Raw genomic sequence first — 24,701 nt, forward strand, 5'->3', positions numbered from 1 at the left:
TCTAAATAATTTATTAATAGTTATGAGCATTTATGATGTAATAGTAACGTTATAGAGCGTTATAGAGTTTGGTGGATTACCTAATAAGGAATGGTCGAGTTATTGGTGTCTTTGACACTTTTTGCAGTCACTTAACGAGAGTGCCTTGGAGGAATTAGCGGAGGGAGATGACGAGTTCATGGCTATCCTTAACGACCCAGACGCAGACGTCAACCAACCAAACGAGGTAAAGCTCACTAGATAATTTATGGAACAAATCCTTAATTAGAATACAATATTGCTCCACAGTTTGTCCATTTGAAGAAGCTTGTGTTGGCACGAACATCCATTTTAATATGGTGCATCGATGATATTTTGCATATGTGCGTCATGAAAGGAGTACATACCTCCGAGATTCCCCCCTGAACGTCATTTTTGGTAGCCCGTTAGTACTGAACCTACTTTCCTCCTTTGTCACCTTCGCGTCTTGATTTTGTCATGGTGACGGTGATATTTCCTTAATGATGTAGGTACGCATTGCATATTAATTTTACATTATGGATAATTGTAAATGATTGTGCTGTTACACAATCTAATTACAGCTTGGTTTGTACCCAATACACTTGGCGGTAATGAACACCGACGCCAATAAGAGGAAGACTATCATAAAACTGTTGATGGATAAGGGAGCTGATATCAACATTCAGGCTTTGGAGGTATGTTTACTTATGTTGATCTAGTGTATCTAAACAAGGTAAACTGATACGTGTTGAAATGATTGAATTTTTAAAATCAGTTCTGATAAAGGCAGTTACTTATCATGTTTTTCATTCCATTCTGAAGGACGATGATCATGATCAGGTAATGCAACGAGACTCTCTTTTTAACATTCTTTGGCACTAATATAGCTTGTCCTAAAGCTGTACTCTCCTTGTACAATCTCTACCTAACGGCGTTTCACTAACTCAGTAATCTTTCATGATTCACGCGTTGTTAGCGATAACTGTAGTTGAAATGAAATTTGAAATTAAAGTTTCCGTTTATTGGCATATCTCTTTAATGTTCGAATCAGGAAAAGCCCATTTTGTTCTTGCATTGTATTGTAATATCCTTTAACTGTAAAACTATTCGGCTGTTCAGTACTGGTAACATATTTTACACGTGATTCTAATACTTTTAAAACATTCAATCAAATTAAGGTTATTTCCCTGCAGCGAAATGTGTCACCTTTAAGAACCATCATGTAATTAGTAAATTCCTGACACCATTTAATTATCATTTTATTATGCCAAACAAATAATTTATAATCTACACAAATCAATGTGTAATATATATGACAAATGAACTGCTGAACACGAGTTGTTTTTTCCCAATTACTCATAGTCAGATGTGATATATCAACTCTATAAACTATTCGAGTGACATCATACTTGTATTTTTAAATAGTCGAAACCACTTAATTTGAAATCGGTAATATTGATATATCGTATATTTTGAAATGAAACCAAATCCTCGTCCAAATGCTCTCTTTGTCTTTGAATTGTTTCATCGGTTAATTTGAAATATCGCTTTATTTGAAAGGAAAATTGTCACAGGCAAAGCTAAACAATTGTTTATATATCGCCTAATTTGAAAGTAGCCACGACTGGCTTCGATGACCAGCCCGAGGATTTCAATATAACCTTGTTCGACTGTACTATAACGCGAAACTACTCATTTTGTTGGTTAATATGCATGAAGTTGATTAACTAATCACAGGTGTTATGTTCACCTGATTTATGATCTCTGTGGCTAATTCAGTTTTATCGATAAGTGAAAAGATTAACAAGGGTGATATAGTTTCGCGAACCTATTAAAGTATTACCACTGTTGTACATGCACGCTTATCCACACTGAGCTACACGTTTTAATCAACCTTTTGTGTTATCTAAACTGAACACTCTTAATGAACCTTTTGTGTTATCTACACTGAGCCACGCTCTTAATTTACCTTTTGTGTAATCTACACTGAACCACGCTCTTAATGAACCTTTTGTGTTTTCTACACTGAACCACGCTCTTAATGAACCTTTTGTGTTATCTACACTGAGCCGCACTCTTAATTTACCTTTTGTGTTATCTACACTGAACCACGCTCTTAAACAACCTTTTGTGTTTTCTACACTGAACCACGCTCTTAATGAACTTTTAATGTTATCTACACTGAACAAAACTCTTAATTTACCTTTTGTGAGATCTACACAGAGCCACACTCTTAATCAACCTTTTATAAGGTAGACAAGCATATATTCTCCTTCTTTCCTGTCAATAGATATTGTTGCTTCATGTCTTATTTATAAAAGAAATACAACATTTTTATGTAAAATAATAATTTTAATACATTATCTGATGTATAGCATTATTATGTTTTACCTATCGTTAAAAAACTATTTTTTGATTACGTAGATATTTAAACTGTGTAACAATTATAATGAGTCCTCGTTATATAAAATGTGTGTCCCCGATAATAAATATGTATCAATATTGATATGTGACAATTGCCAGGAAACTGACTCGTCGATCACCGAGTCGAATTCATTGTACAAGCGGCCTTTCTGGGTAAGCATCGGGCGACATGATTTCCATATCTTTCAAACCAGAGTCTGGATATGAAAACATGGACGAGAAGTCTTCATATGATTTACTCTATAGATATTTTGAGACTCTGTTTTTGAATGAGATGGATTTTTACGTATGTCCCTGCAGGCGTGAGCTCACCTTGTTGTTTTTTGTCTCGGTATGGAGTAAACAGCACAGCGTACGTTCGTACACAAACTTGTCTTTGTGAATTGTTTCCGCAACAAAACACAATATGATGTTTGTTAACATTAGAAAGATCATTAATATCAAATTATTATCTACAAAGATGTAATATACTTATAAAGTATGGAAGACGTAATCACCTCTCAGGTTGGAACTACACGGACTGCATTGTGGGTAACATGTTCTATATTTTACTGTTGATATGTGGCGACTATGACGTAAATGTGCTGTGATGTATATGGTGATACACCTTTGATAGTGACGTCAGATTACAGCGACCATTCATGTTACACTCCCTACACTCCAATGTTACGCCATCACTGTTGTGGCAAAACGTCTTGTCCATGTTTCACTTCGCTGTTTGGCTGTTGTGCACATGCAATTCGAATGAGGTTTTAAATTGTTTAAGGTAATTGAATTTTTGAACTAGACAAGGAAATCTCTTCTGTTCCATTGACAAACTGTGGTATTTTATTAAGAGATGAAAATAACGCCAATATTTGGTTGATAGAAAATGGAATCTTATGTTGTTCTGCGAAGATGTACCCTTCGTGACTGTTACTGTAACATTTATTTCTGTAGTATTATAGACCTTAGCTAACGATTGGTTACCCTGATCTTATATCATTGTTACTATTTATCTGCGTGATACTGATCTTTATTGTCCGTGACAGGGAGGAAACACACCTCTGCACATCGCCGCTTGGAGGAACCATCTTGTCTCCGTCAAACAGATTCTATCGTACAAACCCGAGTACAATAAGGTGGACAGCGTAAGTCAGATTCGTTATCAATGGTTCAGAATACTTCTGGTCGGTTATAGTGGTAATTTCCCGTCTAATAAAGTCTCAGTACTATACAGCATTATTTTAACCTCCTCTTAACTTAAAAATTAGTCATACTTCGGAATTGTACCGCTGCTTCATCTACATTTAGATGTATCGCTCGGATTATATATACATTTTTTTCTCACATACGGCAAACACAACTGTCATTTATGTAAAATAGTTTTCAAATTTATCGTCGAATTAGAAAACTTACTAGTTACATAAAAGATGACAAAACGAATTTTAAGTATACTTTCTGTCAACATCATTGAGTCTATCAGACTGAATTAGACGTTTCTACATTGTTATAGTATCCGTGTTGTTGCAACACTTTATTTTCTTATTGTAGGATGGCAAGACAGCCCGAGATATTGCAGAGGAAAACGGCTTTACGAAAATTGTCGATTTGATAGATAAATATGCAAAAATAGCTGAAAAATGGAACGAACCAGAGAAAAAATCTAAGAGTTGCATAATTCTATAATACTGATTAATCAGAACGCATGTTTATACCTATTATACAACATGTTGTCCTTGCGGTGTTATATGCATTAAGTAGCGACTGGTAATGAGAGCACTGGCTGATATGGAATCTGTGGCGCCAGCTACCCGGATCGAAGGACTGCCGATTGCTTGATGAATTTGTTATCCCAAACAATTGTCACTGAAAACAAAATTCCTTGGACAGATTATAGATACAAAGTTGTCTACACATAATTTTATACGCCTTCGGCAAATCAATACAAGTACGGTTACTATGGTAGTATACTGTGATATAAAAGAAAGGGGATATGAAAACCGAAATACGCAAAGGGAAGAGAGAAATGTGACCTACGACCATTCATAAAATATTACACGGATAAAAGTGGGGACATATGTTTAACCAGCTGTGTCAATTCTCTATGGTATGCACGTTTACGCATTTATTTTTATAAACTGTTATTTATATAATTATGTTTATGTATGCATATGTCTAGTCATAACTTTCTACAGTGCAAACTGTTTGTTTTTATCAGTAAGATATCTTCCTGTATTTCTGTCTTAATGCCAGCAGGTACCATATCTTTGATATATATAGTGATTCTGTTTATTTTCTGCTGTACAAATGATTTCTATGACACTGTATTGTCTCTACGTTTGTGTTATAACGCCCACTCAAAATGAATTACAAAACGTAATTTCATTCTCCACACTAAAAGAGGCCAACATAGCAAACTGGATGTTGGATTTATCATATTTTCTTTTCCATTATTTTGACTTGCAATGACAAATTTATCATTATCTATATTCTACTTTGCAAAGTTCATGTGTTTAAACATTGTTAGGATGTATGCAAAATTTGTATGGAGTATCTGATATTGATAACTCATCAACGTTACATAAGATACATGTATGTATATGTGCCACGTTAAAGCTTAACGCTGTGATATTTAAGTCATGTTGTAGTTACAGATACTGATGATTTCTTGTATATTTTATGACATGTCTATCATTTACATTTGAATTTCAATCTCTATACTATATAGTTTACTCAAACCTTCAGTAACACTACACTGTATTTGTATTACATCCTCCATTCATAGTCTTAATATACTAGTAGTATCAGGCACATGTGTAACTATACCTGTCTGTATGTCATCTAGGCCTCATTATTATATAATGCGTTTGATTTTCCTTAACTTTGATCAGATATATTTTGAACTATAGCACGGCTAAAATGACTAGATCACGTATATTGCAAGATCATGTGCAAACTATTGAACACCTGAGACATTTCGGAATTTGGTCACGTGGGAAATATTGAACACCTATGACGTTTCGGAATTTAGCCCTATCATTTCAAACGTCTAAGCATAGGTACTTGTATCTGGCAATTAACAAAAAGGAAAAGTTATCCTCGATATGTACTATATACAGACGACAATACTGCCAGACGACAGTCATGGTGCCTTCAAGGCTTAAAAGAAAGTTGAGGTTTCAGTGATTCTAAGTGTGTATTAGTGATTATGTATTATTTATTAATAAAACAAGTATATCATGGCTGCCTGTGCAATAGTCCAGAAGATTTGACCCTCGGGGTACTGGTAATCGACCGATGTCCTATTGCACGAGAGAGAAGTGCAATAGAGCATCGGTCGATTACCAGTACCACGTGACAAATATTCTGGATTATTGCACAGACACCCGTGATATATTTGTATAGCATATGCCATCCACAATGTTGTCACTTATTCCACAGCCAGTGAAGGTGTGTATCATATATACAGACTTTACAGATTGTTCATTAATGCTGACCGATTCTTTATTATATACATTCTATTCACATTAATTAAGAACAAGTAATATTGAAAATGTCGTTATTTATTCAACAAAGATGTCGACGTTCTGTCTCACCTAGCAGATACGATTTTGAGCTAATGAATATGCACGATAGATTTTCAGAATCTTCGGCTTTATAGAAGATCGACTCATATTTGTTTTAACATTATTTACAAGCATTTTAACGTGTTTGTTCATGTCTGATTCATATTTAACAAGTCTTCTATGTGAATTACAGTACAACTTCGTGACTTGCATTGGGGCACCTATTTTTTATATAAGTTATTGACCGGCTGCAATCATTATGGACAAGAAATATATTGATGTATATTTTGTTTTGTTTTCCTGTTTTGATATCATCTAAGGAGGACAGCTATCACTTATAGTTTCCTTTTTCATTTTCTGACTATTTTAACAATATGAAAAGTAATTTATTAAATGAACATGATAAAAATTAAAGACTTGTTTTACTTTCTTTTCGATTTCTAGTATATAAAATATATCTTAATTCGTGATATCATACTTCTGATATCATAATCAAGGTTGTCGACCGCTGACTGATGAAAATTATAAAGACTTTCTTCTTATTGCAGATAAATAGACATTTTTAGAAATGACACACAAGTGAATATAATACTTGATCCTAAATGTATTAATAGATACAGTACATGTATAATAATGTTATTGGTTTCTATCTATTGTATAGCATAATCCATGATTTCAAGGAAGGGTTGGTTTATAATGACACCATAGTTGTCTCATTCGGCGAATACTGCAAGGTACTAACATGATCAAAGTTGAAATATTATACGCTCACACAATAGGCCACCGTAAAAAACTTATCTTAAACGTATATTTCATGAATGGTTTAGCTTTTTATTATTTACTTGATAACTTGATTGCGAATGTTGTGAGATTGTCTCAATCGCGATGCGATTTTAATTGCAACGTTAACAAATCATTGGTACCTTGTCTATAAGCTTATCTGAAAGGTATGGCCTGTTTAAACCTGAGCCTTTCCCAATATAACAGTCCTTTATCTTCCATGCAGATTATAAGCTGTGTGTAGTGTCTTTATTGATAGAACTGTCGTACTTTTCGTCATGGTGAATGGCAGTAAACACGTGTTGGTGGTGCTGCTTTGCCTGTACCTTTGGTGTGTAGACGGGGTACGCTACACCCCAGACTGGGCCTCACTGGACACGCGACCCTTGCCAGAGTGGTACGACCGACTCAAACTTGGGGTATTTATCCACTGGGGAGTATTCTCTGTGCCGGCCTTCCGGTCAGAATGGTTCTGGTGGGACTGGCAGGGCGCTAAGTATAACGACTGTATCGAGTTTATGGAGGCACACTACCCTCCCGGCTTCACCTACCCAGACTTCGGACCCAAGTTCACTGCATCACAGTTTGACGCCAACAAATGGATGGATGTAATTGGTAACTCAGGAGCAGGGTTAGTGTACGAAGTGGAGACTTTATATTATCTTTAATTGATTGGTTCATAAACTGGTGTACTCATCAGTAGTATTAGTTTAAGTTGGAATATATATACATCATGAAGATTATATGACAAGTGACGGAAACGTTAGTAGGTTTGCTCCGAATACAAAGCCTTAATGATATATCATGGGAACGATGATATTATTTTCCACTGACATTCGTGGAGAATTACACGATAATAGTATTAGATATGTTGCATCGATTCTTCATGCATTCTAAGTAAATATATAAAGCTACATTATGCCCTATTGTATTGTATTGCTTAAATACAAAGACGAAATATTTACATTTCTGCTGATGAACATGTCACACCATTTCTATAGGTATGTGGTACTGACGAGTAAACACCACGAGGGCTACACGATGTGGCCTTCCAAGCGTTCCTGGAACTGGAACTCCATGGACGTCGGGCCACACCGAGATATTGTCGGTAGGTTGTCTGCTGTATGACACAAAATATAAAACTCCTTGGATGTCGCCACACAGAGATATTGTCCGTAGGTTGCCTGTTCCATGCCACAAATATAAAAAATCCATAGACGTCGCGCCACACTGGGATATGGTCAGTAGGTTGATTGCTGTATGACCAAATATAAAACTCCACTGACCTAGCTCACGCCACACCGGAATATTGCCTGTAGGTTGCCTGCTGTATGGCATAGAACTCCATGGACATCGCGCCACATTTTTTTTTTCTTTCTTTCTAACCAAGTTTTGATTAATTTCAATGGTAATCCAAAAAATGATAATCGAAAGTTTGAATTTCCTTATAACTATTGTCAAATTTATCCTCCACCCCAGGAGTAAACATGAAACATTCGGGTCATCACATCTTTGGTAAAGCAACTTCCATCTTTTAAGATTATTTGATTCAACTCAATTTTGGCCTTAAGAAGATATACTTTTTTAGTCAATATGATCATTCTTGGCCCAACCTATCAGCTCCTGTGGGTCAGTCAGGGCCAGCATATGCATACCATCAAACTGTCATCCCATGCTAATGATGTTTACCTCGTTAGACTGAACTCCAATATAAATCAAACAAATGTGATTTCCGACTATAAACTATGGTAAAGTTTATCCCCTCCCCAGGGGCAAATGTGATACCCCAGGGTACATGGACATTGTCGGTAGGTTGCCTGTTGCTAACAAAATACAAAACTTCTTGAATGTCAGGCCCCGCCGAGACATTGTTTGTTGCATATTACAAAATATAAAACTCGTTGGATGTCGGGCCACACCGGGATGTTATCGATAGGTTGATAGACATCCGTGTTTGCCAAGTAAAAAACATTAAACAGTGAATAAGTAACAAGAGTATTTCTAGCAAAACAGTACGGGCGCAAGAATTCGGTAACTGGAAATGAGGTTTACTCCGATCAGCTAACAGTATGGACTCCAGGTCATTTTAGTATCAACAAGACATGCCCACCAAAGTTGTTCATTCTAACAGACGTATGACTTCCCCGCTTTTTAGTGATACTTTTCAAACTAACAAACGACAGTCGTCCAAGTATCGTACAGAAACAGTTGGTCCAGTATCACTAAGAAACGGTTTAGTTTGGTTTATTTTGTTTAACGTCCTATTAACAGCCAGGGTCATTTAAGGAAAACGGAGAAAAACTACCGGCCTACGGTTAGCACCTAGCAACTGAACCACGTAGGTTTCGAACTCGCAACCCAGAGGTGGAGGGCTAGTGATAAAGTGTCGGGCCACCTTAACCACTCGGCCACCGCGGCCCCTCAAGAAACGGAAACACTAGACGTCACAAACAGTTGTTAGAACGAACGACCTTGGCGGACACACCTTGGTGTATATTCCATATGGATAGGATTCTACAAAAGAAAGTTATAATAAAAAAAACATACCAGGAGTGGCTGTAGTCATTATTTGGCGTGTACGGTGTTAAAAGAGTTACAGAAATGCCTTGATAAGTGCCATAAGTTGAACTTCATATATAAAACATAGACTTCTGTCATTGTTGACAGCCAAAGCAATACTGTAAACCAACTCATTTGTGTGTATTTCTGGGACGATTAAAATTCGCGAAAATAAATCGCCTCAAAATAGTTCAATCACAGATCCAAGGCCCTTTTATGACTGCGAGTCGCGAAACTAAATCGCCGCGAAAGTCGTTTACATGAAAACACGAAATTCAGGCGCAGCAAAAGATAGGTTGGTTCCCAGTAGTATTGGATATCTTTACTCTCACATAGATGTCCCTTTAGAATTCGTACTTATACTTTTACTTAAACATAGGTATCCCTTTAGAATCCTTACTAATATGTTTACTCTCACATACAAACATAGGTATCCCTTTAGAATCCTTACTAATATGTTTACTCTCACATACAAACATAGGTATCCCTTTAGAATCCCTACTAATATTTTTACTCTCACATAGGTATCCCTTTAGAATTCGCACTAATATGTTTACTCTTGTCCTTTCACCCCAATTGTGGCCGATCACTCTGAAACTACAATAAGAACGTATATATCATCAACATTAGAAAAAAAATTATATCTAGGTCTAGTTAAAGTATTTTTTTCATTTTTAAATTAATCGTTGATTCTAACATATATTAACTTTATGTATGTAGATATTTTATTTTATCACAGGATGTGAATAGTATATGGTTTTGTAATATAATAATGATATAAATATATGTATATATACCTAAGTACTATGCTAGAAAAACAATGTCATATTTGAAACAAAATGAGCACAAGGGAAACCTATGGAAACCTATGGAAATTAATAGCTGTTAAATTTGATACTTTTACATGAGTATATATAAGTGTTTTGAGGGTATATTAAGCATAGAGGTTCATGTGTACATATTATGTTAGTGTGTATGTGTGCGTGTGTGTGCAGTATGTGAGCACACATGCATGTTGATACATAGATATGAACATAAAATATGTGTAGATATGTAAACGTATATGTTTTACATTAGAAATCCTCAAACATTTTTTAAGATCAATTTTCAATTTTCCAGGTGAATTTGCAGATGTTATTCGGAACAACAAGACGTACATGTTTATGAGTTTCGGGCTGTACCATTCTCTTTACGAGTGGTTCAATCCTTTGTACCTTGGCGACAAGGCTAACAATTTCCAGACCCAGGATTTTGTCAGGGTAACTTTTGTTACATATCATATACAGGGGCTTAACCCCATAGAACATTATAACAAATCAAGAAGATATAGAGGATATCTAACAGTGTCTTCAGTAATACCAAATATATTTCACGAGTGGGGCTAATATTTTGATATTTTTCACGAGTGCGCAGCACGAGTGAAAAATATCAAAATATTAGCCCCACTCGTGAAATATATTTGGTTTTACTGAAGACACTGTTAGATATTCTGTTTATTACATTTTTTATCAACGAAAACCCTACCCCGTATGCTAACTAGGACTACAGCGATAATTTGAAAACAAAAAGAGTAGTTTCCCCTGTCCAGGTGCTGACATATATGTCGGGCTTTCTGATTGGTCAATTATTTTGGTATTTTCTAATCATTAATTTGATTGGTCAAATCAGCAAAAGTGATATTTTTCACTAGTGAAAAATATGATATTCTTCACTAGTGAAAAATATGATATTCTTCACTAGTGAAAAATATCACTTTTATAGAATGAATAATTTTTGATATTTCACTGGTAAAAATGTAATAAAGTAAGGTAGCACACTACAGTAGGACAGCCTGGCCATGGGCAATTTTTTTGTTAAGCAAATAACTCCTGTATTATGATATGCATAAAAAATGAAAAAAAATAAATGAACACTATAATTGGTATATTCAGTATGAAGAAGTACATACAGGCTTCACATTTGTTAAAAGAAAAATTAATAAATTGGTTCCGGATTTTAAATTTCCGGATTTTTTAAATTTCCGGATTTTCCGCAAGTGTGTTTACACAGGAAAAGTTTTGCCTACAGCGAAAAATGGATGCCCACAGTAAAGGTGAGATAGCAGGAAAAACTTAATTTACAACATATGTCAAAACAAGATTAATTCTGTCTTTGGGGTAGAGATATTTAATTTTAAATAGGTTTCAGAAAACAAATTGTGTAGAGAATTGTGTCATTTTGGGTCAAATATCATAATATTTTGCAATTTTTGAGCATTTTTTAAGCTGTTACCATGGTATTCATAGCTCTAAAAATCACAGAAAATATCAGTTAACTTATCCTTCAGAGCTGTATTAAAATTGCAAATGTTGTACAGATTACAAATACATATACTTTATTAGTTTATATGTAGGGTTAACTGGCAATGTTTACATATATCTAAGACATGTGTCATATTTTTTCAAAATTGGGCATTTTTACTGTACACTGCTACCTAAATTACAATGCTAGTTTTAGTGATGTACGCAGGAAAGTTTGACATTTATGTTAACTTCTAAATTTGAGTTAGAAGTCGCAATGACCATGGCTACAAGCCAAAATGTTTCTGAACAGTTCTGAAGTTAACTAATTTTGTTTAAATAATTCCTTATTTGGTATGCAATTTGTAAGAATACTCCCGAGAAAGGTGGTGGTGGCAATGGTGGTGATTGCACAATTAGAAATATTCTTATTATTTTTGTTTGTTCCTTTGTTTGTGTATAACTCAGGAGAAGACATTACCTGAACTATACGAGATTGTGAACAAATATAAGCCGGATCTGATCTGGTCGGACGGGGACTGGGAGGCACCGGACACTTACTGGAACTCCACCCAATTCCTGGCCTGGCTGTACAACGATAGGTACTACCTTACACCCCTGTGATCCAACTTATACGTTCCGTCAACCCATCTCTCTGTACCCAATTCCTGGCCTGGCTGTACAACGATAGGTACTACCTACACCACCCCTGTAACTCCACTAGTACGCCACCTCAACCCATCTTTCTCTACTTAATTCCTGGCATGGCTATACAATGATATGTGCTCTAGACCACTTTACAATATTGTTCGAAAGGCTGACAGAAAATACATACATCATGCCCATATGCATATAGAAGATGCTCATCGTTTTACAGCACCTAGTCAAGCCTATCTTATATGATTCCATTAATTTCTATATAAATATATCTTTCGTTAATTTAATCTCTTTTTATCAATTGAATTTCAGTTCCGTGTTTGCTTACAATTTTGTAGTATTAACTTGTTTTTGTGTTTTATATATACATGCATTGTAAATGTTATTGGTGATCAGTCCAGTCAGGGAAACCGTTGTAACCAATGACCGTTGGGGAATGGGGGACATGTGCCATCACGGAGGCTACTTCACCTGCTCTGATCGGTACAATCCAGGTAAGTGATAACGGAGGCTACTTCACCTGTTCTGATCGGTACAATCCAGGTAAGTGATCACGAGGGCTACTTCACCTGTTCTGATCGGTACAATCCAGGTAAGTGATAACGAGGGCTACTTCACCTGTTCTGATCGGTACAATCCAGGTAAGTGATCACGAGGGCTACTTCACCTGCTCTGATCGGTACAATCCAGGTAAGTGATCACGAGGGCTACTTCACCTTTTCTGATCGGTACAATCCAGGTAAGTGATCACGGGGCCTACCTCACCTGTTCTGATCGGTACAATACAGGTACGTGATCACGGGGCCTACTTCACCTGTTCTGATCGGTACAATCCAGGTAAGTGATCACGAGGGCTACTTCACCTGTTCTGATCGGTACAATCCAGGTAAGTGATCACGAGGGCTACTTCACCTGTTCTGATCGGTACAATCCAGGTAAGTGATCACGGGGCCTACCTCGCCTGTTCTGATCGGTACAATACAGGTACGTGATCACGGGGCCTACTTCACCTGTTCTGATCGGTACAATACAGGTAAGTGATCACAAAGCCTACTTCACCTGTTCTGATCGGTACAATCCAGGTAAGTGATCACGAGAGCTACTTCACCTGTTCTGATCGGTACAATACAGGAAAGTGATCACGGAGCCTACTTCACCTGTTCTGATCGGTACAATCCAGGAAAGTGATCACAAAGCCTACTTCACCTGTTCTGATCGGTACAATCCAGGTAAGTGATCACGAGGGCTACTTCACCTGTTCTGATCGGTACAATACGGGAAAGTGATCACGGAGCCTACTTCACCTGTTCTGATCGGTACAATCCAGGTAAGTGATCACGGGGCCTACTTCACCTGCTCTGACATTGCGGAAAATTAAACATTTTGACATTTTGGTTTAGCATTTCTGGTGTAATAAGCACTTTGGATTTCTGACCCTAAAATGGTGAAAAATTACACAAATAGTAATGGGACACAGAGGAAGCACACGGACCTCTTAATCTTAGAATAAAAAAAACGTATTAAACATGTGTACTTTGCCAATGGAAATTAAGAGGTAAGGGAAGCTTAAACTGCCATTCCGAGTAGATAAATATATATCTTTCTCAGTTCTGCACGCATCCATGCACACCTGACAATTATATGGAAACTATTATATGGATTTATCTGATAAAAGGTCAAAACAGCAAAATTCACTTTTGATAACATATTATGTTAAATTGATATCTTTGAGCGATCATAGCACAAAAACAACAAGACGGACTTATAAATATTCTTACATTTTCTGTCAAGCCATTAGTTCTTATTTCCCAAAAAAATGTATATGAGAAAAAATGTTAAATACACGATTTTTTGAAATCATAAAGGTATGCATCCTTAAGGGCTCGGCCAAATTCGATTGCGGGACAATAATTTGCAGAGTGATGACTCCTTGATAAACTGTTGTTTCCATGCACTAACTCCCACAAGTATAATCCTAGTATCATCAATCTAAGCAACAGTTATCGTCCCCTGATTTATGAAAAGAACATCGTTATTTGCCGTTAAAACACTCTTCCGAATATTTTCATTACCATTTTCGCTGCCCAGAGATCGTAAATCTCTATGTACACTTATAGTTACTGAAAGCATCCATTTTAGAATTAATGTACCCAGAGATCTAACCTGTATGATAATTCATAAAAGCAAATTATGAGCGTATGTACACTCACAATTATAACACAAATGATACAAACTGTCAAGAACTTATCAACGTAAAATCTAACCATGGTAATTCGAGAAAAATCCCAAACAACTCTTTCCCTTTATAAATCAAAACATGCCTCTAAAACATCCATGATATTAGTGTAGCGTACACCCTTTGATTTGGTAGCATACTGCACCCTTAATTTAAATAGAGCCCCATGCTCCACAAGCGGTTTACCACTATCGGCTAAAAATTTGTTGCCCAACGATTTGTGTACTCTTTCGTATTGTTCAATGTTCAAATAATATTCAAATCAACGCTATCACAGGCAGTTTAAGAAATATTGTTGATAATGTCTATTGTACTTTACACAGGCACCCTTCAAAAGTATAAATGGGAGAATGCTATGTCGCTAGACCGGAAGTCTTGGGGACACAGACGAGACATGGAGCTGTCGGACGTTATTTCTATACAGGAACTCATAGCAACACTGGCCGAGACAGTCAGGTAAGGATAAAACATGTTTTAGACAAAGGAGTTGATCGTCTTTTTTTATTTATTGCGAAATAAGTGTTATTTGATGAAAGGTCATGGCCGATTACTTTTGACATTTTTAGATTGTCAAGATTGTGCTAGAGTATAGCAAGACTAGCGCGTAGCACGATTAGAGAGTAGCACAGCTAGAGTGACGCACGATGAGCGTGAAGCACGATTAGAGAGTAGCACAGCTAGAGTGACGCACGACGAGCGTGAAGCATGTTTAGAGAGTAGCACAGCTAGAGTGACGCACGACGAGCGTGAAGCATGTTTAGAGAGTAGCACAGCTAGAGTGAAGCACGATGAGCGTGAAGCATGTTTAGAGAGTAGCACGGCTAGAGTGAAGCACGATGAGTGTGAAGCACGTTTAGAGAGTAGCACAGCTAGAGTGAAGCACGATGAGCGTGAAGCACGTTTAGAGAGTAGCACAGCTAGAGTGAAGTAGGATGAGTGTGAAGCACGTTTAGAGAGTAGCACAGCTAGAGTGAAGCACGATGAGTGTGAAGCACGTTTAGAGAGTAGCACAGCTAGAGTGACGCACGACGAGCGTGAAGCACGTTTAGAGAGTAGCACAGCTAGAGTGAAGCACGATGAGCGTGAAGCACGTTTAGAGAGTAGCACAGCTAGAGTAAAGCACGATGAGTGTGAAGCACGTTTAGAGAGTAGCACAGCTAAAGTGACGCACGATGAGCGTGAAGCACGTTTAGAGAGTAGCACAGCTAGAGTAAAGCACGATGAGTGTGAAGCACGTTTAGAGAGTAGCACAGCTAAAGTGACGCACGATGAGCGTGAAGCACGTTTAGAGAGTAGCACAGCTAGAGTGAAGCACGATTAGGGTGTAGCACGTTTAGAGAGTAGCACAGCTAAAGTGACGCACGATGAGCGTGAAGCACGTTTAGAGAGTAGCACAGCTAGAGTGACGCACGATGAGCGTGAAGCACGTTTAGAGAGTAGCACAGCTAGAGTGACGCACGACGAGCGTGAAGCATGTTTAGAGAGTAACACAGCTAGAGTGACGCACGACGAGCGTGAAGCATGTTTAGAGAGTAACACAGCTAAAGTGACGCACGATGAGCGTGAAGCACGTTTAGAGAGTAACACAGCTAGAGTGACGCACGACGAGCGTGAAGCATGTTTAGAGAGTAACACAGCTAGAGTGACGCACGACGAGTGTGAAGCACGTTTAGAGAGTAGCACAGCTAGAGTGACGCACGACGAGCGTGAAGCATGTTTAGAGAGTAACACAGCTAGAGTGACGCACGACGAGCGTGAAGCATGTTTAGAGAGTAACACAGCTAGAGTGACGCACGACGAGCGTGAAGCATGTTTAGAGAGTAGCACGGCTAGAGTGAAATAGGATGAGTGTGAAGCACGATTAGGGTGTAGCACGTTTAGAGAGTAGCACAGCTAGAGTGACGCACGATGAGCGTGAAGCACGTTTAGAGAGTAGCACAGCTAAAGTGACGCACGATGAGCGTGAAGCACGTTTAGAGAGTAGCACAGCTAGAGTGAAGCACGATTAGGGTGTAGTACGGCTAGAAAACCAAGTTCGCACTTCCAAGGAGTCACAGTGATATAGTAAACAATTTCTACAAAAACGAAGCAAATTTATCACGCAATGTATTTAACAAATTCATAACGCCATATATCAGCAAATATTTAAAGCCAACAGCGTATTTGTGTAAGAAAAATAATAGCGTATATGCAAAAAAAAATCAACACTTTATGGTACAGTTGCGGTGGTAACCTGCTGGTGAACATTGGTCCAACACAAGACGGAAACATTCCTCCGATATTTGAGGAGCGCCTGCGCCAGATGGGGGCTTGGATGAAGGTTAACTCTGAGGGGATATATGGAACAAAGCCTTGGCGCTATCAAAATGACACAGTAACACCGGGAGTTTGGTAGGTTCGATACAATAACACCTGGAGTTGGGTAGGTTTTATCTCAATTATATGTATTAATAATGTAATTTATGAAATCTTAACGCTTATCTGTCGTGCATTCCTCAGATTTCCTTACTACATCCTATATACCATACTCATCTAAAGCCAATGTGATTTCCCCAATATCCCCGTTATTTCCCGTTACCCTGTATACCACATCATTATGTTTTATTGTGTGAGCATTTAATATAAACGATCAAACACATTAAGCTATGAGGTTGGCGCACCCTTCCCCTCTTACATACACTTTTTAAAACATGTTCTATTCTATTCATGCCTTGTATTTTGTTTTCCAAACTTCCCACTGATCTAATGATAAATTCATGCTGATAGATGTTTCCAGTTTATTTTCAAATGGCAAGACAGAAGTTAAGAATTGGACGAAACAAAATATAATTACAGATTATGGAAAATTGGGTTTCATAAAATAATGTAAGCGTCCAGACATATTGTTAAACTTACTGGTAATACTATAATTACCTACTGTAAACCTACGGATTCTCGTTATCATTTCACTTAATAAGAACTGATGGAGATAACGAAAAATTGGAAGAGGGGCTCGCTGAGTTAAAATTATACCTAAAGAACAAATATTATCCAACTGAAATGGTACAAAATGCTATTCACAGAGCAAAGGAAAGGGTTCATAACACAGATACCAATATCATAACTATATACAATCCAAATAATTCTAACAAACTACCTATCATTCAACACTATGAAAATTACATGAAAAAAGTGTGACAATAAGCTATATTTTTTAACACTATAAAATGTTTACTTGTAAGTTCTGAAAATTTTAACGATTACTATGTTCATCAAAATTTGACACGAACACTTCAAATTGTGCCGATGTTGTCAAAAAGGGTATGAAGCCTAGATGCGGTACATGTAAGATGCGTATTTTCTGTAAAACTACACGTTTAAAATGGTTCAAAAAAAGAAATAAGATTAGATATACCATGTAATTCTAAAAATGTTATTTACACTTTGATATGCAAAGTATGTGGCGAATTTTATGTTGGCTAGACCGGTTCTAAATTAAGGTTATGTATGAATGTTCATAGACAGCAAATAAAAGATGACGAATTGAGATTTTTAAAGATAAGCAAACATATGCACCAGTGTTCCTGGAACTATTTTGATGTTTTACCTAATTTACCTATCTATAAGTTAAACGGTGACAGTTCAGGCGTTCGAGAACTAAAAGAAAAAAATGTTTACAAAAATACTCAACATTGTATGCAGAACAAGTTATTGAGAAGGTACATTGTTATTTATCTTATCTGACTATGATTATTACCTCACAGCAATTGTTGAATTATGATATCATCAATATTGTTGATGTCATATATCCCGGCTTCATAAAATAAACAAACAGTCCGCCAGAAGACGCATGTGAAGTCAGAAAGGCATTGCAAAAATGTCTGTTTTGTTTTTTAATTTTGCCGGACATATTGTTTTTTTTTGTTTTTGTTTTTTCTCAACATATCCCCTTCAGTATTTATACTCTTTTGCCAGCGGTATTTAAGGGGGCCTCAATACCACTTTTATATAACTCCTATTCTTGGCTGTTGAGGAAGTCATCCACCTGCCTGAAATAGCTGTTATCAGTTTTGGAAATAGATGAAAGTCTTATGGAGCGAGATCAGGTGAATAAGGCGGATGCTCAATCAATTTAAAGCCACAATCGTTAATCGTGAATTGCGGCCATGGCAATTACAGACTTAATGGAATGTACTTTTTACTGTGAAATGCCAACTCTACTGGCTGTATATCTTTCTGTGACTCATCTGTCAATCATAACATTATCCTGAACTTTATTGACCATTTCTGGGGTTGCAACATTGACAGGCCTTCCAGGACGGGGGTCATCATCAAGGCTCTTTCTGCCGCGCTTAAATTTCGCCACTCATCTTCCACTGTCGCATATGAAGTGGCATCTTTCCCTAGTGTTGCTACCATATTATTAAGGATATCCTTAGGTGTTAAACCTATTTTTTTATTTAGATAAAGTATCGCTGCTCTTTTACCGAATTTGTCCTTTTCATAAAAGCCGCTTGTCTTGAGTGCTACCTCGTCGATATAAACTAACCAAATGAAACCAGTCCTTGGGTACACGGCCCTATATAGGCAGAGAAAAATAGGACTTAAAAAGAACATCCTCTTCAACAAGAGGCTCACAACATATCAAACACCCTTCGTATATATATATACCTTCGTCAGGAAATATTGTTTCGTTATACTGTAAATCACTTATATTTCGCGAGTACTTAATTTCGCGATCTCACCTCATTCGACTTATTCGCGAATACATAATTTCGCGAATTCTGATCTCAAAATGACTTTAAATTCGCTAATGACGTTAACAGGTAGGCGATATTTCAAGGTGGAGAGTGAAGCGAGTTGTTTTCAATGTAAATAAAGCTATCACTTCCGTTCATATATAGTGTTTTGTGATATAAATTTACACTCTGATATAAGTATATAATTTATCATTCTATTCTTACTTTAACGACGATGTCTGTTCACCATCTAAAGATTACAGTATATTCAAAATGGACGCCACTTATTCTTGTCATTCTTATATAAATATTCGCGAGGGATTTGAATTCGCGTTTGACTCTCCTCGCGAATTAACGCGAAAATAAATCCCACGCGAAATATAAGTGATTTACAGTATACAGGTGCAATGTATACTTTTTCATTTTTTTAAAGAAAACTTAAGTGTATTCATTTTGTTATACGTGTATTTATAGTTTTTGTTCGCAGTTAATGAAATGAACTCACAAACCCCTTAAATTCCTCAGATTTGGAATTTGTCTTTTTGCAAATGTCGTGATGTGAATCTATCTTTATTGTTCGTATTTGTCTTCGTTTTATTGATTATTTAGAATTACACTTTCGTTTTAATGAGTTTTTTTTAAATATTTTTGTAATCTCCAAACTGTTATTGATACTCCAGATCAAATTACATAACGTACTGAACCTATGCTAACTTGTGGCTGTTTTAACTACAGGTATACCACCCTAACTATCAGTACCACAACCGCTGTATATGCCATCGTCCCGATATCCCAGATTAAAAAACGTAACACATCTGCATCTTGGCTCGCCGGTAGTGAAGGACACGTCACAAGCGTTCATGTTTCTGCTTGGCTACGAACAGCAAGTGTCATACACCGCCCCTTCACCAGACGGAGGGATCTTTATAGACGTGGCATCCCTCCCCAACAGTTACCTTACTGACGCTCCCTTCAACTGGGCATGGGTCATTCGTATGCTTGGTCTTGATAATGTGTAGTAAACCGACCATTTAAGGCACGTGCCTGTACACGCCTTTGCTTTATCGATGATAATAAAATGTATTAATTATTCCAAAAGATATTTCACTTACTCTTACCCTGTATCGACATGTTGTATTATACAATAAATAGCAGGAAAGCTTTTATGTGTTATCTGCTGATTTTTCGAACACTTTCATCTACATGTTACCTTGAGTTGACGTTTCCTATAAAGCCTATCCTGACAGATGTACATAATATGTATTGAATACCATTGTCAGATTGGTACAAATTGTTTAAGAACTCCAATACATAACATTGTCAGAATAAGACGAAAAAGGTTAATTCCTTCCAGACGCCATACACCGCCAGTACTGCAATGTAAGGGGCCTTAATATCGTTACATCAAATAGCCCATTGTGAAATGTTCAGTGTAAGAATGAAGTTGTAGCATGTTAAATTGTCAGCGCTCTATCGGCTTCGTTCCTTGAGGGAGTTTAAACAAACTTCACACAATTAAATGATATAATATCTCGGACAAAATCGGGTTAAAGGTTTTGGAGCAGGGTTAAGGTAAATGCTACTATGTGTAGGGGTCCTGGTGGCAATCGTGCAATGGAACATTTCAGGACATTATAGAGACAGTATGTCATGTTTAAAGTGGCGACAACGTTCTGTAAAATTCATATTATACAAATGTGATAACACATAAATGACTAAGACATTCATTTATTTTAACTTTTCCGTGAATAGAAGAATGCGACTTTGTTTTCTGTCGTAACAAGTTGACCAAAGCTACAACGATTGTGAGTTCGTCTGCAACAGGAGGGATTATTTTACCACAGAGACCAGTATAATACACATGCCTCATTAATTACCATTTAACTTGGCAATGAGGAAGGGTGCCAGTTTGTGTTTTTGCAGCCCTCAGTGACAACTATGATTTGTTGTAGATACTTTCAGGTCAGCAGATGCATTTTGAAGTTTTTTGCAATTAAAAAAAAAGGACATGTCAAAATAGACAAGTCTCAAAATAAGGGTTACTCTGACCTATTTTTGGTAATTTAAGTATTTATTTCAGATAGCAGATTTCTTTATTTGTATGATTTGGTTTCCAATTTTGACCCAATACCAATTCCAATACCATATGCTCATTTTTATCATGTTTCTTGTTAACACTGTAATTTGTTCATTTGATTATGATTTAAATACGTGTGAATTTCTGAATACTTCCGAATTCATGGCAATGCCGATTTCACATATGTCATATATGTTAATATTTTCTTAATATATTTACATGAATCGTCACTGGGGAATCTTGGCGCCCGCTATTGAATGCTTTTTTATTGGTTCTATGCAAGACTAGCTTTTTTCAACTTTTCCTTTTAATCATTTGTAAAAAAGGGAAATTAAGATATGAAAAGTTAAAGAGATCTAAGAATTGTCGTTAGATAAAACAGCCGCCTGGCGACCATTTTGTTTTCCTAATCGCTCTGAAAATCGATTGGACATAACTAGAAACCAAGGGGAACCTACACTTAAAGATTGTAAATATCATTCTAATATTTTACAAGAAATAATTTTCTACAAAATTCCACCTGTAATCCATTTTATTTTCTGAATTAGACACAAAATCTACAAAATACATTTGTAAAAATACGTGCCTGTCCGGACGGACGGACCAAGGACGAAGAGCGATTTGAATAGTCATGCATCTGTTGATGGTGGGATAACGAATAAACATGTCATTAACGGCTTCAATAATCAATTGACAACAAGAAACTAGAAGAAAGTTAATTACCATTGATTGTGTAAAGAACAATATAAAATATGTATGCATATTTTTACATTTCTCCCTTCAGTTTAGTAGACTCTGACTGCGTTAAAATTAGCGTAAAGCAGTGAAAAGGGGCTTAGTGGATTAATAAGCGTGGGAATCGGTAACATAATCATGACGTCGTATCTTTATGACGTTACCGGAACGTCAACTAGACGGTGCCATTTTCAAAGGACAGATCTACGCAGTTTTAGCGTTTTCTACCGATACCCGATGATCTCTGTACAAAAAGCTAATGTTAAGTGAGTGTTTTGTCAAAAACTAAACTGAATATTGCGGAAATGAGTGAATATTTAACTTCTCCACGAGGTAATCTGACAACAAATGGCTGAAGCGTACAGTTCCTATAGAACAATCGACCACGTCACTACTATATCCCTGACAATACCCGCTGTGCTTGACAAACAGTTAATGCGAGACAGACATTGTGGATTGTGAATGTACTAATGCATTGATAACATAAAATGTATTAAACAAAAATGTTGAGTTTTTTTTTAAATTTTGTACACAAAAAATACTGGTGTTTTACGTAGATTCACTCGAACTATATTATCTAAGCAACCACGACTGCCGTAGTTACCAACGTCGCAACACATCAAGACTTTTTTTGCGTATACTGTTTAGCAGTTAAATATTGAATACGATTTTGAATTAAGTTATTTTTTTAATAAACTATATTTAACGGCTGTGTACATAGGTGCTATAAAGTATATTCATCGATTTGTTATTTCAGCAAGGCACTCTTACATATTTACTTTGTTGACCGTAAAGAATAATATCGCCTATTCTCAGATGAATGTCTGTAAGCAGGTTACACGTCAAGTCTGCATACAGTTTATATTGAATATCACATTAATGTCCTCCCGTACATGATGCTTGCGATTGTCATCACTTTGTTTCCGCATACGAATCAGGAATCCTTCTTGCAATGTCCATTCATTTCTTCTTGATTTTCGGGTTCCTTGAAATTCCAGTCGACGGGGGTGAACATTTGTTGGGTCCTCTTGTATAGCCAATATGGCGTCATCATGAATGTAAAGAGTATTACTGCAATTACTAAAACGGCAAATGAGAAAACTGATACGCTGGCCAAAATTTCATCGGATTTATCGTAAGCATGGTAACATAAATAGCAATCTAACAAAGACCGTATATGGAAGATGTGTACCAGCAGGAACTGATTCGCTTTCCATAACAACGAATGTCCTTTACCGGCCTTGAGGAGGATCCAACAAAATCCGGAGTATGGTGCACTCATCTCTAGAAGGAGGAAGATTAGGCCAAAAAAATGCCCAACGTCACAGGCCGCCATTAGACAAAATCCGAACAAAGAATACCAGTGGTGAACACTTAGCATAATTGTTATGTTCTTGTACATGCCAGATACTATCAAAGATCCACATTCAAAGAAGAAAAACCCCGTGCCTGTTAAAATTGCATAGAAGCTGGTAGGGTTGGTAGAAATCCCCGGGTTCTCCAGGAGTTCATTGTCACAGAAAATCGCCCAAGCTCCAAAAACAGTACAATGGAATCCGAAGATCGCACGAACTATAGACATGTTCCAATAAACCTTTTTCTTCTGAGTAAGGCCTCGATAAGTCTCCGATACATGCCAGAAGATGAAAGCAGAGAGTATGTATAGGATTCCGAGGAAAACAATGGATAATCCAATAAATAAGAGTTTGTTGAAGGGATCCCGATAATCCACCTCCACCAGGTAGGGATGAATATGTTCCACCAAGCCCATTTTACTGTGTCTGATTTCTGAAGTGTAACAGAGACCAGTTGTAGTTCGCCAGAGCACCAGCACCAACAATATGACAATATCAGTATGGATAAATTGGATATAAAACAAGCCTGTAACGTATGCAAGCATGCGTATCGACAGCCATGAGGTATATAACCGTCATTACATTGAAGTAAGATGATAGATCCACAATTTAATTGATGTCATTGTTCACGCCTCTAATATCCCATTAGTAGTGGTTCCAGATATCAACTGTTCACACAACAGATGGAATATACCCCCGATAGTGACATCTAGACGGTTACGGGGACGTGTTGTTGAAGGCAATATTACCAATTAATAACGTCCATTTATGTGGTCTTCAGTATCTATTATGTTTCCGCGTAATTAAAAATGAACAAAAATGAAAGCAAATAAATGAATGAATAAATAAATAATGGGAAAATCATTTCTTAAACGATTCCGTTGTTCAATAAGTAAACAAATTGGTCTTTGTTTTAACGCCTTACAAAAGTAATTTGTAGTCATGCATAAGCCGATACGAAACAGTGTCAATATTCTAATGATGCTTGTTTTAAAAACACCGGGTATCCTCATCCACCATTACATTTTGAGACATACTGTTGACGATGTATAATCAAATGGGTGGATGTCATTGATTACTTTGATCTTTATTTCTATTCCCAGCCCCCCTTAATACTATGCGCCCGGTGATCTACTAAATCGTCGCATGTTAATCATGTTTTGTTACGACTGGGATGTTATTGTATCAAAACTCAAAATATCACGAAACCTTCAGCCATTACTCATGCCCTAGATATGGCAAAACGTTCAAACGAATATAAATTGTTTTCATAGGTTCCTTCGTAACATGAAAGTTGAGCCATGGTGCCAATGTCAAACAAAAGTCCGTAAAA

At 36.9% G+C, this 24,701-nt stretch overlaps 2 protein-coding genes across 11 annotated transcripts in view; both read left to right on the forward strand.

The window, feature by feature from the left end:
• Positions 1 to 6,386, forward strand: part of LOC117331563 (serine/threonine-protein phosphatase 6 regulatory ankyrin repeat subunit B-like) — a 35,985-nt gene extending 29,599 nt beyond the window's left edge. For 7 of the 10 annotated variants that reach the window (XM_033890341.1, XM_033890344.1, XM_033890346.1 and 4 more), the window contains 6 exons: positions 128 to 226; positions 582 to 695; positions 823 to 840; positions 2,524 to 2,577; positions 3,456 to 3,554; positions 3,958 to 6,386. In XM_033890341.1, the coding sequence (XP_033746232.1) occupies positions 128 to 226; positions 582 to 695; positions 823 to 840; positions 2,524 to 2,577; positions 3,456 to 3,554; positions 3,958 to 4,092 (519 nt within the window). In that variant the 3' untranslated portion in view covers positions 4,093 to 6,386. The remainder of the gene's footprint in view (positions 1 to 127; positions 227 to 581; positions 696 to 822; positions 841 to 2,523; positions 2,578 to 3,455; positions 3,555 to 3,957) is intronic. The other 3 variants (XM_033890342.1, XM_033890345.1, XM_033890347.1) reach the window with 3 other exon arrangements.
• A 630-nt stretch (positions 6,387 to 7,016) lies between these two features.
• Positions 7,017 to 20,299, forward strand: LOC117331564 (alpha-L-fucosidase-like). The gene is made up of 8 exons (XM_033890352.1): positions 7,017 to 7,383; positions 7,754 to 7,860; positions 10,431 to 10,570; positions 12,059 to 12,192; positions 12,644 to 12,741; positions 14,807 to 14,939; positions 16,704 to 16,874; positions 19,937 to 20,299. The coding sequence occupies exons 1-8, from the start codon at positions 7,031 to 7,033 to the stop codon at positions 20,163 to 20,165; spliced, it is 1,365 nt and encodes a 454-aa protein (XP_033746243.1). The 5' UTR covers positions 7,017 to 7,030; the 3' UTR covers positions 20,166 to 20,299.
• The last annotated feature ends 4,402 nt before the right edge of the window (positions 20,300 to 24,701 follow it).

Source organism: Pecten maximus, chromosome 7 (genome assembly GCF_902652985.1).
Source record: "Pecten maximus chromosome 7, xPecMax1.1, whole genome shotgun sequence".
Taxonomy (NCBI): domain Eukaryota; kingdom Metazoa; phylum Mollusca; class Bivalvia; order Pectinida; family Pectinidae; genus Pecten; species Pecten maximus.

Excerpts from the sequence above, each read along its gene's own strand:
- LOC117331564 (XM_033890352.1), top strand. The coding sequence starts at position 7,031 with ATGGTGAATGGCAGTAAACACGTGTTGGTGGTGCTGCTTTGCCTGTAC. Across the intron at positions 14,940-16,703 it reads ACACTGGCCGAGACAGTCAG|TTGCGGTGGTAACCTGCTGG; the intron begins GTAAGGATAAAA and ends TTTATGGTACAG. Across the intron at positions 16,875-19,936 it reads ACAGTAACACCGGGAGTTTG|GTATACCACCCTAACTATCA; the intron begins GTAGGTTCGATA and ends TTTTAACTACAG.